Here is a 14,082-nt window from a genome sequence, read left to right as displayed (position 1 = left end):
GTGGGAGATGAAAAGATGATCCAGAGTGTGTGTGTGTGTGTGGGGGGGGGGGTTCAAAAGCGAGTACGGGTCCACAGGAGGGGAAGTCAAAAGGAGAAAAGGTAGGGGGTAGCAGGAGAGAAACCCTTTGAGGATCACAGGATGGACATATGGAGAGGAGAGGAGAGGAGAGGAGAGAGGATAGGAGGTGAGGTAGTGTTACATGAATGGCTGTACAGTATGAGAGATGAAGAGAGAACAACAGGACGTAGCTTAGAAAGGTAGAAGTAAAATGAGATGGAAGGGACAAAGCTCTTCAGTCATAACGGAGCATAAGAGAGATAAAACATCGAGTTTCTCGGTCCTGATTGCTTGGGACACTAATGCATAGATCTAACTGAAGGACTGATGGACAGATGGATGTTATCACTCTTCTGTACACCATCTCTTACCACAAGAATGCTGTGAGAGTAATAATGGTGAGGAAAATCTTTCACGGAATATGACTGATCATTTAGCTTTACGAGGAGCAGGAGTTGATGTCAGGACGCATAACTCCATGACGTGAACGTCCAACTTTAAGTTTGTCTTAACAGCAAAGTACATTAGCACATACTTGGTATTTTTCTTGGTGGAATGATGAAAACAAAAGGTAAGAGGAAACGAAGACAACATTTAAAGCTGAAAAAACTGAGGTTGGGATACACTGGGAAGATATCGCCAATAATCATGAAAAATTACATAACTTAAGTCCTTCAGTTGAAGCTGAGCCGCTCTGCTGTCTCGTCTGTCTGCATCCCTCTGCTCGTCCTGTGTGTCCGTCTGTCTGTTAGTCTTGTTGCTTACATGACACTAAGTTTAGACATATATGCTGAACTCAGGACACACAAATGCACATATCATTAGTGTTGACAAGTAATGTATGTATGTGTGTGTGTGTGTGTGTGTGCGAATGACCTCATAGATCTGTTTCTATGTGGGTGTGCACGTGAGAGACTGCAGGTAGTGATGCGCCACCATGCTGCAGTCACATGTGACTGCAGTGTCCTGTCTCACACACACACACACACACACACACACACACACACACACACACACACACACACTCTCTCACTAGCTAATGTGAAATACCTGTCTCTCTCTCTCACATCAATCGCTCTCTCTCTCTCTCTGCAAGCACACACACTGCAGGAATCTGTTATCCATGCCTCAGCAAACATCGCTCCTACTAAGCTTTAGAAAATACTAGTCTACTGCTGGATGACTTTAATCTGCTGTCGAGGAGTCTACTGCAGACAGCTTGGACCCAGAAAAGACTGGCTCAACTCAAACCTAAATGGCTTCTATCTCAATTCTATTCTATGAATCAAAACATGAGTATAACCAAAATTGCGATTAACTCTCAAATGATAAAGTACTCTGTGATGGCCTGGCAGCCTGTCCAGGGTGTCTCCCCGCCTGCCGCCCAATGACTGCCGCTATAGGTTCCAGCATCCCTGCGACCCTGAGCGCAGGATAAGCGGTTTGGATAATGGGTGGATGGATGGATGATAAAGTACTAATAGAAAAATAAAGGAGCTTGAGTGTGAACCACCGGTGAAAGATCTGAGCCAAGCTGAGCCGGCTAGGTCCAGTCAGGCAGTTATTACCGATTCCTGACTTTGCATGGGAAAAGACTTTGTCTCAGAGATAATTCTAAAAAAAAAAAGCAGTCCTATGTTCTCCAGAAGCAGTGAAAAAATGTTATTGTCCTGCCCATTTGAAAGATAAAGCTACAGACAGCACCTCTTGCTCAGCTCATGATGCTCTTACGGCAGGCTTCTTTCTCTTTCTTACCTCCTGGACTTAGTTACTATGCTAAAGGAGGTTTTGGGATTAGTTGCAGGGGGAAGAATGGGATGGGAATTAAAACTGAAGATCATTTTAGTCACAGTTCAAATACATGGAGGCCTTTCTTGTTTATCTCCTAAATGTTTGGTGGGATGGGATAGGCATTGTATAGGATGGAAAATTCTACAGTCATTATATGAGGTGTTGCACTAAGCATCATGTGGCTACGTGCCTGACACAAGATTGCCCAAGGCAAGATCCCCCCCCCCCAAAAAAGCACCATTTTCAGGGTAAATAACACTTTAAAATTAATAATTATAAACACAAAATAAATAGAGGTGCAACAGCAGGTGTGCAAAAAAAAGGTATACAAAAAAGGAGACTCAACACATTGTGTGCGGTTAGTTATAAAACAAACAATCAAAACATATAAAAAAATACAAAATAAATAAATCAAAATAAAATCAAAATATTTATTAAAGTGCAGTCAAATATTAACAGTTCCTCTCTCTCATAATTTCACTGAACAAATAATTAAGTCTTAATGCATGTGTTATTCGTTTTATTTTTATAATCAGTAAAAATACACAGATTGAATTGCTAAATATATATATATATATATATATATATATATATATATATATATATATACTTAGCACAAAAAGTAAGGAAATGTGTGTTTGGTAGATTATTTCTTTGTTGTAACAATGCTTAAAACAAAGAAAAAGCATCACCATGTAAAAAACAAAAACAACAACAACAACAACGAAAAACCTGACATATAGAACTGAGGTTATTACATATCTTCACGTCAGTGACTTTTTAAGAAATATTTCGCAAAGAGCGCACTTTTGTCTAAGCTGCCGCTTGTCAGCTCAATCTTTTCCACTCCGATTGAACAATTATTGTAAAACTAATCAACTGAAAATATTCTTGCAAATATGTTATATTATTAGTTGTTGATGGTTCATACTGTTCCGGAAGCAGTTTGATTATCCCCCCCCCCCACCCCCCAAGTTTAGTCTTCGTTAGCTGATAGACGCCAAATAAAGCTAACGCTAACATGAGTTGCCGGTGATTTCTTAATGCAGCTTCAAAATTGATCAAAATCTACCTCAAACCATCTAGAAATACACTCACCGGCCACTTTATTAGGCACACCTGTCCAACTGCTCGTTAGCGCAAATTTCTAATCAGCCAATCACATGGCAGCAACCCAATGCATTTAGGCATGTAGACATGGTCAAGACGATCTGCTGCAGTTCAAACCGAGCATCAGAATGGGGAAGAAAGGTGATTTAAGTGACTTTGAACGTGGCATGGTTGTTGGTGCCAGACGGGCTGGTCTGAGTATTTCAGAAACTGCTGATCTACTGGGATTTTCTCGCACAACCATCTCTTGGGTTTACAGAGAATGGTCCGAAAAAGAGAAAATATCCAGTGAGCGGCAGTTCTGTGGGCGAAAATGCCTTGTTGATGCCAGAGGTCAGAGGAGAATGGCCAGACTGGTTCGAGCTGATAGAAAGGCAACAGTAACTCAAATAACCACTCATTACAACCGAGGTATGCAGAAGAGAATCTCTGAACGCACAACACGTCGAACCTTGAGGCAGATGGGCTACAGCAGCAGAAGACCACACCGGGTGCCACTCCTGTCAGCTAAGAACAGGAAACTGAGGCTACAATTCGCACAGGCTCACCAAAATTGGACAATAGAAGATTGAAAAAACGTTGCCTGGTCTGATGAGTCTCGATTTCTGCTGCGACATTCGGATGGTAGGGTCAGAATTTGGCATCAACAACATGAAAGCATGGATCGATCCTGCCTTGTATCAATGGTTCAGGCTGGTGGTGGTGGTGTAATGGTGTGGGGGATATTTTCTTGGCACACTTTGGGCCCCTTAGTACCAATTGAGCATCGTGTCAACGCCACAGCCTACCTAAGTATTGTTGCTGACCATGTCCATCCCTTTATGACCACAGTGTTCCCATCTTCTGATGGCTACTTCCAGCAGGATAACGCGCCATGTCATAAAGCTCGAATCATCTCAGACTGGTTTCTTGAACATGACAATGAGTTCACTGTACTCAAATGGCCTCCACAGTCACCAGATCTCAATCCAATAGAGCACCTTTGGGATGTGGTGGACCGGGAGATTCGCATCATGGATGTGCAGCCAACAAATCTGCAGCAACTGTGTGATGCTATCATGTCAATATGGACCAAACTCTCTGAGGAATGTTTCCAGTACCTTGTTGAATCTATGCCACAAAGGATTAAGGCAGTCTTAAGGCAAAAGGGGGTCCAACCCGGTACTAGCAAGGTGTACCTACTAAAGTGGCCAGTGAGTGTACATAAGAGAGCAATCCAAACTAGAAACAAGCCGATATCGGTGGTGGATGTGGGTAACAATTATTTTACACCTTTATGCATCTTCTTTTTTTAGGCATAAAATTTATATCTCGCTTTGTATATATTGGTGTATTGGAATGGTAATTCCCATCCATCCATTATTCAAACTGCTTATCCTGCTCTCAGGGTTGCACGATGATGGAGCCTATCCCAGCAGTCATTGAGCGGCAGGCGGAGAGACACCCTGAACAGGCCACCAGGCCATCACAGGGCTGACACACATATACATTCACACCTTGGGACAATTTAGTGCAGCCAATTCACCTGACCTACATGTCTTTGGACTGTGGGAGGAAACTGGAGCACCCAGAGGAAACCCACGCAAGACACATGGAGAACATGTAAACTCTGCACAGAGGACAACCCAGGATGACCCCCAAGGTTGGACTACCCTGGGGCTCGAACCCAGGACCTTCTTGCTGTGAAGCGACAGCGCTAACCACTGCGCCACTGTGCCACCCGGAACGGTAATTCATATCGCGTTAAAGGAGAAAGGTTTTGTGAATTGTGAATGAGAATCTTTCTCCTTCTTCCTTCTGGTTAATAATGGAAATTTTCAGTTAATTATGAAATATGACACTAGATTTCTTCTTTTGTTGTGGTTGTTTGCCTGAAAAAAGGGCATTTAAGTTCTTGTAAACTTCTCTAAAAAGTTGAACTTTCCCAAACTTTTGAAGCCCCTTAAGACTTGAGCTTAAAGAAGCCAAGAGCAGCAAACAAAAAAGCAGCCATTTTCTATTGACTTCTCATTGTTTTCCATGCAAAAATGGTAATGGCAGGTCAAATAAAGAAGAAGAATTTGAACATAGCCTGAGTTTGCCTTACAGTTCTCCAGAGCAAACTGAATTCACCATAGGAAGCAGCTCTTTCGGTTTGAAAATATCTTTGCAATGTGGAACATAACATGCTGCATCAAATTGTTCTCATTGACGGATTTTGCTCAAGGACAAAACAAACACAGAAAAACAAAAAAATAGAGGCGTATGGGTAGCGAAGCAGTCTATTTTGTTGCCTACCAACACATGGATCCCGGTTCGAATCCCCGTGTTGCCTCCGGCTTGGTCAGGCGTCCCTACAGACACAATTGATCATGTCTGTAGGTAGGAAGCTGGATGTGGGTATGTGTCCTGGCCGCTGCACTAGCGCCTCCTCCGGTCAGTCGGGACGCTTGTTCGGGGGGAGGGGGAACTGGGAGGATAGCATGATCCTCCCATGCGCTATGTCCCTCTGGCGAAACCCCTCATTGTCAGGTGAAAAGAAGCGGCTGGCGACTCCACATGTATCAGAGGAGGCATGTGGTAGTCTGCAGCCCTCCATGGACTGGCAGAGGGGGTGGAGCAACGACCGGGATGGCTTGGAAGAGAGGGGTAATTGGCCGGGTACAATTGGGGAGAAAATGGGGGAAAATCCACAAAAAACAAAACAAAAACAGGATGGACTGCCGGTTACCTACAATTAAAACAAGACATCGGGTCACCTTGCAATTTCCTATTCAATTAGAGATTTTTTTGTGTGGGCATTTTCACCTTTATTAGACAGTGATAGTGAAGGGGCAGCCAGGAAATGGGGGGGGGGGGCGAGAGAGGCGGGTAAGATATGCAACAAAGATCGCCGGCTGGAATCGAACCAGCGATGTTGCAATCATGTGACCATGTGGTGTTCACCGTAACCAACTGCGGAGGCGTCCCTCCATTCCCATTCAATTAAAGGTGTAGAAAAGTACCTCACCACAACATATAGGATACAAAATGAATATGAAAAAGATATTTACTGAGCGGCGGAAAAGAGAAAGAAAAAGTGAAACAACAACAGACCTGGACAGAGGAAATAAGTATGAAAAAAAAACAGAAAACAGAGATGACAGAGAAGAAACAAAAAAAGAAAAGACACAAAGAGAGAAAAGGAAGCCACATACAAAGAGATATTTAAAGATGAGACACAAGAAGAATACTAGAACACATGGCAGGAAAGAGAGAGAGAGAGAGAGAGAGAGAGAGACTGATATAAACTAAGACAGACATCCCCCCTCAGTCTATACATCTCATTGATTGATAGTACTTCTGACATGTACCCTGCCATCCATCCAAATATGCCAATAGGTCAGTCCAGCAAACCAACAGTCTGAAATATGTCTGTATTCAACACACACGAAACCCTGCAGTAGTCATCATCATCATCATCATCATCATCATCATCAGAATCAGAGTCATGTTTATTGGCCGTGTAGGTTTGCACATACATGGAATTTGACTCCGGTTTTGTTGCTCTCTCAGTGTACTTAACATAGAATAATAACACTACAACACAACAATCTTCAGGTATATACACAAGGATTGAATATATGCAGGCAAAATAGGAGGTGATAAAGTACAATGGTGTAGAGAATATATCAGATGCTGAGATAAATGTTAGCAGGTTACTTATATACCTGCCTGATGTAGACAGGCATGATGGAGTGTACCAGTATATGTACAATGTACAGTACAGTATACACAAAATGGTTGGATTTATTTGAGTGTTAAGCGTTCGTTTGAATGACAGCCCGCAGAAAGAAACTGTTTTTATATCTACTTGTTTTGGGGTACAGTGCTCTGTAGCGCCTCCCAGAGGGGAGGAGTTGGAACAGGTTGTGACCAGGGTGTGATGGGTCTGCAGTGATGTTGCCTGCCTGTTTACTGAGGCTGGAGGTGTATAAGTCCTGAATGGAGGGCAAGTTGGCACCAGTGATTTTCTCTGCAGACTCAACTGTCCATTGTAGTCTGTCTCTGTCCTGTTTGGTGGCTGATCCAAACCAGACAGTGATGCAGAGGACAGACTGGATTACTGTAGCATTTTTTTGAGATCATCAACATCAACATCGCCCCCTCTTCTTCTTCTTCAGTTATCACTACTTCTTTCATTTTTTGTTACGAGCAGTCGTTTATTTGTAAAGAGGCGTTCTTAACAAGGATGTATATGGTGAAATATAACATAATGATAACAGCTATTACGTATGGTTAAGTCACAAGGGGCCATAAAGGCCCTCTCTGAATCCCAGGCATGGTATTAAAATGTGTATTTACTAGTATGTCATTTTCAACATCATTCATTCAGTGTGAATGAGGGGACATTTCCCTACTAATGAATGGCCAAGGTCTTTAATTTCAGAAGACGAAGACAGAAGCTTTACAAGACAAACTTGCTTGGACCTTCTGTGAACTGGACCGCTCAGCAGCCTACTGGACACACCAATAAACTCCCGGTTGAGGGTTGAGGTGTACTTCCAGTCATGCTCATATCATCAATGTCTTTCTGTTGCCATATGAGCCCCCACACAATGATTTTTCTAACTTTTTGTTTTTTTCTGAGCTCCTTTGACATGTGGCCTTGGTGTGAAACTGCCTGTAGTTATCCCAACTGGCACCAGAGGGCACTAACAGGTGGGAAGGCAGCTGCCTACCATGATGCATTAATCATTATTAGGAAGGTCTAGCTATGACTTTATGTTAATGCTAAGATAAACTGAATTAAAAAAAACTAAAGGCAAACATTTATCAATACCTCACTGATATCCATGTATATGTCTTCGGGGATGACATAACCCGGGCTTTATCTGACCCCGCCAAGTTGGTATTCTTTACACTTGCACCATGGAAACCCACCAGAAACAAGCATGCAACACATTTTAAATCTGATATCTCCTACTACTACTACTACTACTACTATTACTACTACTACTATCTTTGGCTACTCCCGTTAGGGGTCGCCACAGTGGATCATCCATTGCCATTTCTTCCTGTCCTCTGCATCTTCCTCTTTCACACCAGCCACCTGCATGCCCTCCCTCCCTCCCCACATCCATAAACCTCCTCTTTGGCCTTCCTCTTTTCCTCTTCCCTGGCAGCTCCATATTCAGGATCCTTCTCCCAATATACCCAGCATCTCTCCTCCACACATGTCCGAGCCATCTCAATCTTGCCTCTCTTGCTATGTCTCCGAACCGTCCAACCTGAGCTGTCCCTCTAATATAAACCTGGTATCTAATACATGGAAGAGCATTTGTAGACAAGGCCTTTAAATGTACAATCTGTTGAACAGCCTCACATGAGAACACCCAAATATATAAAAGCAAATAATGAGAACAGACTAACTATAACACACACACACACACACACACACACACACACACACACACACACACACACACACACACACACACACACACACACAGTAAGCGACCGAGAGGGGGAAAGAGAGATGTATATACACAGCCTGAGGATGTATGGCCTGCTTTTGGTGATTAGTAACATACCAGCTGTGGTGTGACGGTATGAAGGTCAACAAACAGTTTGATATCAAAACAGGCATAGAAACAATACAACACACCATGCTGGACAAAACAGACATGAATGAAAAACAGCTGGACATAAAGTACCATGTGAGCTTGGCGTTATCAATAGCAACCCTATCAACACCATGTGTTTTCATTCACAGTCCACCTAAGAAACGTAGCTTTTCACTGAAAGAGAGTTAGGGTTTTTTCCCCTATTTCTTTCTCCTTCCTCAGTCTCAGTCACTGACTGTTCCTCAGTTCATGTCTTTCTCTCCCATACGCATCTCACCCTCGTCTTACATTGAACCAGTAGATCAAACCCGAACTACTAAACACTTATCAATAACTATCCTGTGGGGCCAAACCAAACGTCTGATTAAGATGGATGATGGGCTGAAACATATTTTCTCCTCCAGAGAAGATTAAATCCCCTTTTACTTGCAAGCTACAAGTTTCTTTGACAGACTTTCCACCCACAGCAGCAGTGGCCAAAACTCGGCAGATGAGGAAAAGAAAAAGAAGTGACATTTTGACTGGGCTTTTACTGTCAGGGCCCCAGGTTCTCCTTTTAACTCTATTACGATGATGTTTAATGTTATTTTGAACTCTGCTGGTGATTGTTTTGTCTTGTAGAGCACTTTGTAACCTTGTTTTGCAAAGTTCTATACAAATAAAGTTTATTGGGGTTTTTTTTCTCCCCCCTTTTTCTCCCCACTTGTACCCAGCCAATTACCCCACTCTTCCAAGTCGTCCTGGTCGCTGCTCCACCCCCTCTGCCGATCCAGGGAGGGCTGCAAACTACCACATGTCTCCTCCGATACATGTGGAGTCGCCAGCTGCTTCTTTTCACCTGACAGTGAGGGGTTTTGCCAGGGGGACATAGCACATGGGAGGATCACGCTATTTCCCCCAGTTCCCCCGCCCCCCCCAAACAGGTGCCCCAATCGACCAGAGGAGGCGCTACTGCAGCAACCAGGACACATATCCACATCCGGCTTCCCACCTGCAGACACGGCCAAATGTGTCTGTAGGGATGCCCGACCAAGCTGAAGGTAACATGGGGATTTGAACCGGCGATCCCCGTGTTGGTACGCAACAGAATAGACTGCTACTCTACCTGGTTGCCCATAAAGTTTATTGTTACTGTGGCTGGGCAATAATTAACTATTATAATTAATTGTCTTCCAGTGGTACTGTATCAGGATGAAATCTGGATATTATCATGTCATGATACATGATTTTCTTATCTATATTAAAGATAACGAGAACTTATTCCCTAAGATTTCTCACAAAATGAAGCCCGAAAGAGTCAAAGAAGTACTATGTGAACGTTTTCATTTGGTTTAGTTTTGGATCAATATTATCCTTTACATGACCCTACAGTTCAAGTGTGATGAAACTTACCATGCTATCTTTCCATATGTAAACAGTTGTTATGATATATAGTATATGAATATTTTGTAAAATTCCCTATGATCTTCCAGACAACTATATTTTCCAGATCACCCAGCACTGATTATTTAGGATTATTTTCTGCTCTGGTGGTTTCATAACTCAAATATATGCTATACTTTGTCTTTTCAGCCTGGGTCATTGCCTTTCATAACATTGTCATGATAAGATTAGCCAACATCCTACAGTTGCAGGTTACTTAGCAACAGTTATGGAGGAGGATTGTAACTAAGCTCTGTTCCCCTACAGCTCTGGACCGTTGCGTGCCACAAACTGACAGCTAGACGAGGTTAACATGCAACTCACTGTACCAGACTGTGCCACTGGCTGGGTGCTAATTGTGTGTGTGTGTGTGTGTGCATGTGCGTTTGTGTGTGTGTGCGGTTGTAATGATGCTAATACAGCACTGTCTCCGGGCTGACACAGCCTAACAGTGACAGGAAGAGAGAGGGCGGTGTGACAGGATGGAGACAGAAAGAGAGAGAGAAAACGCAAAAGAGGTCGAGAGAATTAAACCAATTGAGACAGAACGGATGGAGGGAACGATGGGAGGAGATGGAGGGATTAGGAGACAAGGCTGATAAAAAAAGGGATAAAGGGGGGGGACAAGTTGGGGTGATGAGCCCCCATAAAAGACCCCTGCGAGATGGAAGGTCTGAAAGAGAACAAAAGTAAAGACGGGGGGGTCAGCTAAGACGTCTGAGCAATTATAGTCTATCACCCCCCAACACACACACACACACACACACAATGTTAACAGGTATGGAGCCTTTTTGGGGGGGATTATTAGATATAGTAAATAAAATACATGTAGCAGGAGACAACCCTCCTGTTCCGGAAGGCTCCAGAAAAGGTGTCAGGGTCCTGCCATAGGCCAACTTTAATGAACCAAGTATCTTATATCTTAAGACCCACCCCCCTCAAAAAAAATACTAATTAAATCAACTGACTCCTGATATCATCACAGTCAAAAACAGGTGCTTATCTATCCTCTGTCTTACTATCTGTTCATTTACTACTATATACTGTAGATCTGCTTGCTAGTAAGTGACGATTCGTCAATTTATCTGTTTGTTTCTCTGAATGCATGCTCCCTATTCACTGCACGAAGCCCAATCAGTCTGCAGAGCCATACAGCACATAAACAAGGGCTATAAAGAGGTCTGGACACAACTGTGTGGACCTGACATGGAGACATACAGAACTGCCTGTCAAAAGCTCTTATTATGTAGCAGCAAGCAAAGTCCCTTCCACACAGCAGCAGATTAGACAAGCGCCTTGTAGCTAGTGCACTATGAGAGGACAGAAAGGATCAGCAAACAGAATAGGATAGAAGAGAATAGAATCTGTCCTCTTGGATTATTGTTTGGGGGACAGGGAATAGGGCTTCACAATTAATCACATTAAAATCGAGATCTTGATTCATTTCTCCAAGCAATCTGAACCATTAAACAGCATTGATTATTTGTATTTGGATGACCCATGCATAAACCAAGTGCCCCCCCCCGCTTATTTGCTTTGACCGATAACATTGTGCCACGTAAATACAAGCATGCAATATGTAGACACGAGAGCGAGTCTCCATAGGCATTCTCTCAGAAACCATGTGACAGGCGAGGACTGTCAATTCGCTTTCTCGGCGAATTGCTTACAAATAATACGATTCGAAGATGTCACGCAATGTATATATATATGAAAATTTTATTTTTTGCACAGAAGTAATGGCAGCTACTGTTATAGTGGTTATGTTAGAGTTAAAATTAGGTAGTGGTTTTAGAGGCTGCCATATAACAGTTCGGCTATCTACGTTTAAGCACATGGTTTCTGACAGGTATATAAAGGCTCAACCTTGTTTTTGTGATCATTTGGTGTATATTTTATACCTATGAACTGCGGAGATAGATAGATAGATAGATAGATAGATAGATAGATAGATAGATAGATAGATAGATAGATAGATAGATAGATAGATAGATAGATAGATAGATAGATAGATAGATAGATGGACAGGACAGAAACCAAAAAATTGTGCTTCCCATTTAACCCAGAGTCATGCAGCCTTAAAAGAATCCATCCCCCTCTCAAATTACTCTGAAGAGTATACCCCCTCCCCTTTCTTTCCTCTTTATAGGAAATCTATGTCTGTGTGTCTACAGGGCCCTTGTGTCTGCTCTATTTCACTCTCCTTGCTTCCCTGTCTGCCTGTCTGTCTGTCTGTCTCTCTTTCCGTTCAGTCCATCACACATAGGATCAGCTTTTTTCTGCTCTTCTCCCCTCTCCTCTCTGAAGAGGAGAAGATCCTCTCATCTTCATCATCATCCAATCCCTCAATTCTTTTTCTCTGCATTACGTCTTTCTCAATTTCCAGCTTTTACCCCTCATGTGTTTTAACCAATACACCTATTCATTGTTTATTCCTCATAAGGGAAGCTGCGTGTAATTCTCTAGATTTACAGGTAACTTCACCGACCATTCCAAGATGTTATTCTACAGAAACAAGGTATTCTAGACACTAGCCATTGGATATGCTACCAGTGCTCTCCAAAGAGCCTGTTGTATGTGAATATAACACCATTCTCCATCATAAGCAGCAGTGCTCATGCATACACGTCAGTACGCATGTGCCGGTGTTGTGCAAAAATTTCACCCCCATCGGGATTCCACCCACTTAGCAAATGCACATTAAAAATCTCCACCGCTATGTCAGCTGCAATGGTCTCATTTTCATTGTTTCAGTATTCTACTGTTCTCTTTTTCAGTGAAATAGAAACTGTTTTCAGAAGCACTCGGCTCATTTGATAACATGATGAATAGGCTATCTTCCAAAGAGAATCCACTTTCGTTTTCAAGTGAACATATAATTGCGACATCTATCTAGCCAAAATGTTAATCTCATGACACAGCCTGATCTTTACTACATAGCCCTAAAAGTAGTTGACCGTTATGGCAACAGGGACAAATGAGGAAAGAACAACAGTACCAGTGTAGTGGTGTGGTGGAGTACTGGTGCATGCATTCTGGCATGCCACCAAAGAGCACCCCTGGTTAAAAGAAAACTTATATCCAAGTTAAATTATGATTTCTCTTCGAAAATACTGAAATACCACAGCTTACCGCTCTTTGTGTCCTTCCCATCCACCAAGGGGCGATAGTCGCTTTTGGCCACTCTTTCTCCCACCTTGTCATCGTAACTATCTTTCTCCAGCGAGGCCATGAAGTCTCTCTTCAGAAGGCTCTCACCAGGGGCCCCTCCAGGGACCCCACCACCGCCACCCACTCCACCCAGAGCATCTCTCAGGCTCAGGTCCATAGTCCTGTTGAAGGCAGGGAGACAGAGAAGGAGTGAGACAGCAAAATAGAAAAACAAACATATTCAAATTGCTTTAAAATTCCCTCCATCCTTGCTAACATGTTCATCAACCATGCTCAAACAGACCTGGCATCACAGTTCTGCTTAAGGCAGAGAGATGGAAAGAAAAGATTTTGATTTAAAAGTTCCTTCTATAAAGATACGGTTCACAATCAATACTTATATCAGTGTAAAAGGGGAAAGCGATAACAATAAACTAGATAAAAATGTCAATAAAAATGTTTTATATTGAGATCATAATCATCATTACTGTGATTGCCACTGGTTTCTTCACCACCACGACGATTATCATCAATGAGACTCACAAAGGCAATTTTATGCTTGCTCAAACCCTTTTCTTCTGTCAGATGCTCATAATCAAGCCATGTTCGTGTTTTGTACATCTAGCCAATCTTAACAGACTGCACAATGGTGTGGATTAATACAGTTACTAGTGGAGAGACTCGTTGAAGAGAGAGACGAGTTGAACAGAGACTTGTTGAAGAGAGACTTGGAGCATCCACGGCATGCTAGCAGTGGACTTAAACATTTCATTTCATGAAAATCATTGCGACTATGTTTAGGTAAAGTGGAAGTTTTTTCCAACCAATTACTAGTGGAACTGCACTGTCACAGCCATCAGGGGATGCAGTCTCTTTGAGGTACTATTTTTGTAAAGATGGACCTCTGAAACTGGCTGGAAGCCTTTTTGGGGTCCAACTCATAGTTTATTATACCAGACAGTAT

The 14,082-nt window shown here is 42.7% G+C and overlaps 1 protein-coding gene across 1 annotated transcript in view; it reads right to left on the bottom strand.

Moving 5' to 3' along the window:
• LOC130124227 (microtubule-associated protein 4-like) overlaps nt 1-13,296 on the bottom strand; it is a 79,807-nt gene extending 66,511 nt beyond the window's left edge. The window contains exon 1 of the mRNA XM_056293680.1: nt 13,101-13,296. Within this exon, the coding sequence (XP_056149655.1) occupies nt 13,101-13,296 (196 nt within the window). The remainder of the gene's footprint in view (nt 1-13,100) is intronic.
• Between the last annotated feature and the right edge of the window lie 786 nt (nt 13,297-14,082).

The sequence above is a fragment of the Lampris incognitus genome, chromosome 14, assembly GCF_029633865.1.
Source record: "Lampris incognitus isolate fLamInc1 chromosome 14, fLamInc1.hap2, whole genome shotgun sequence".
In the NCBI taxonomy this organism is placed as follows: Eukaryota; Metazoa; Chordata; class Actinopteri; order Lampriformes; family Lampridae; genus Lampris; species Lampris incognitus.
This window is presented reverse-complemented; position numbering and strand designations above follow the sequence as displayed.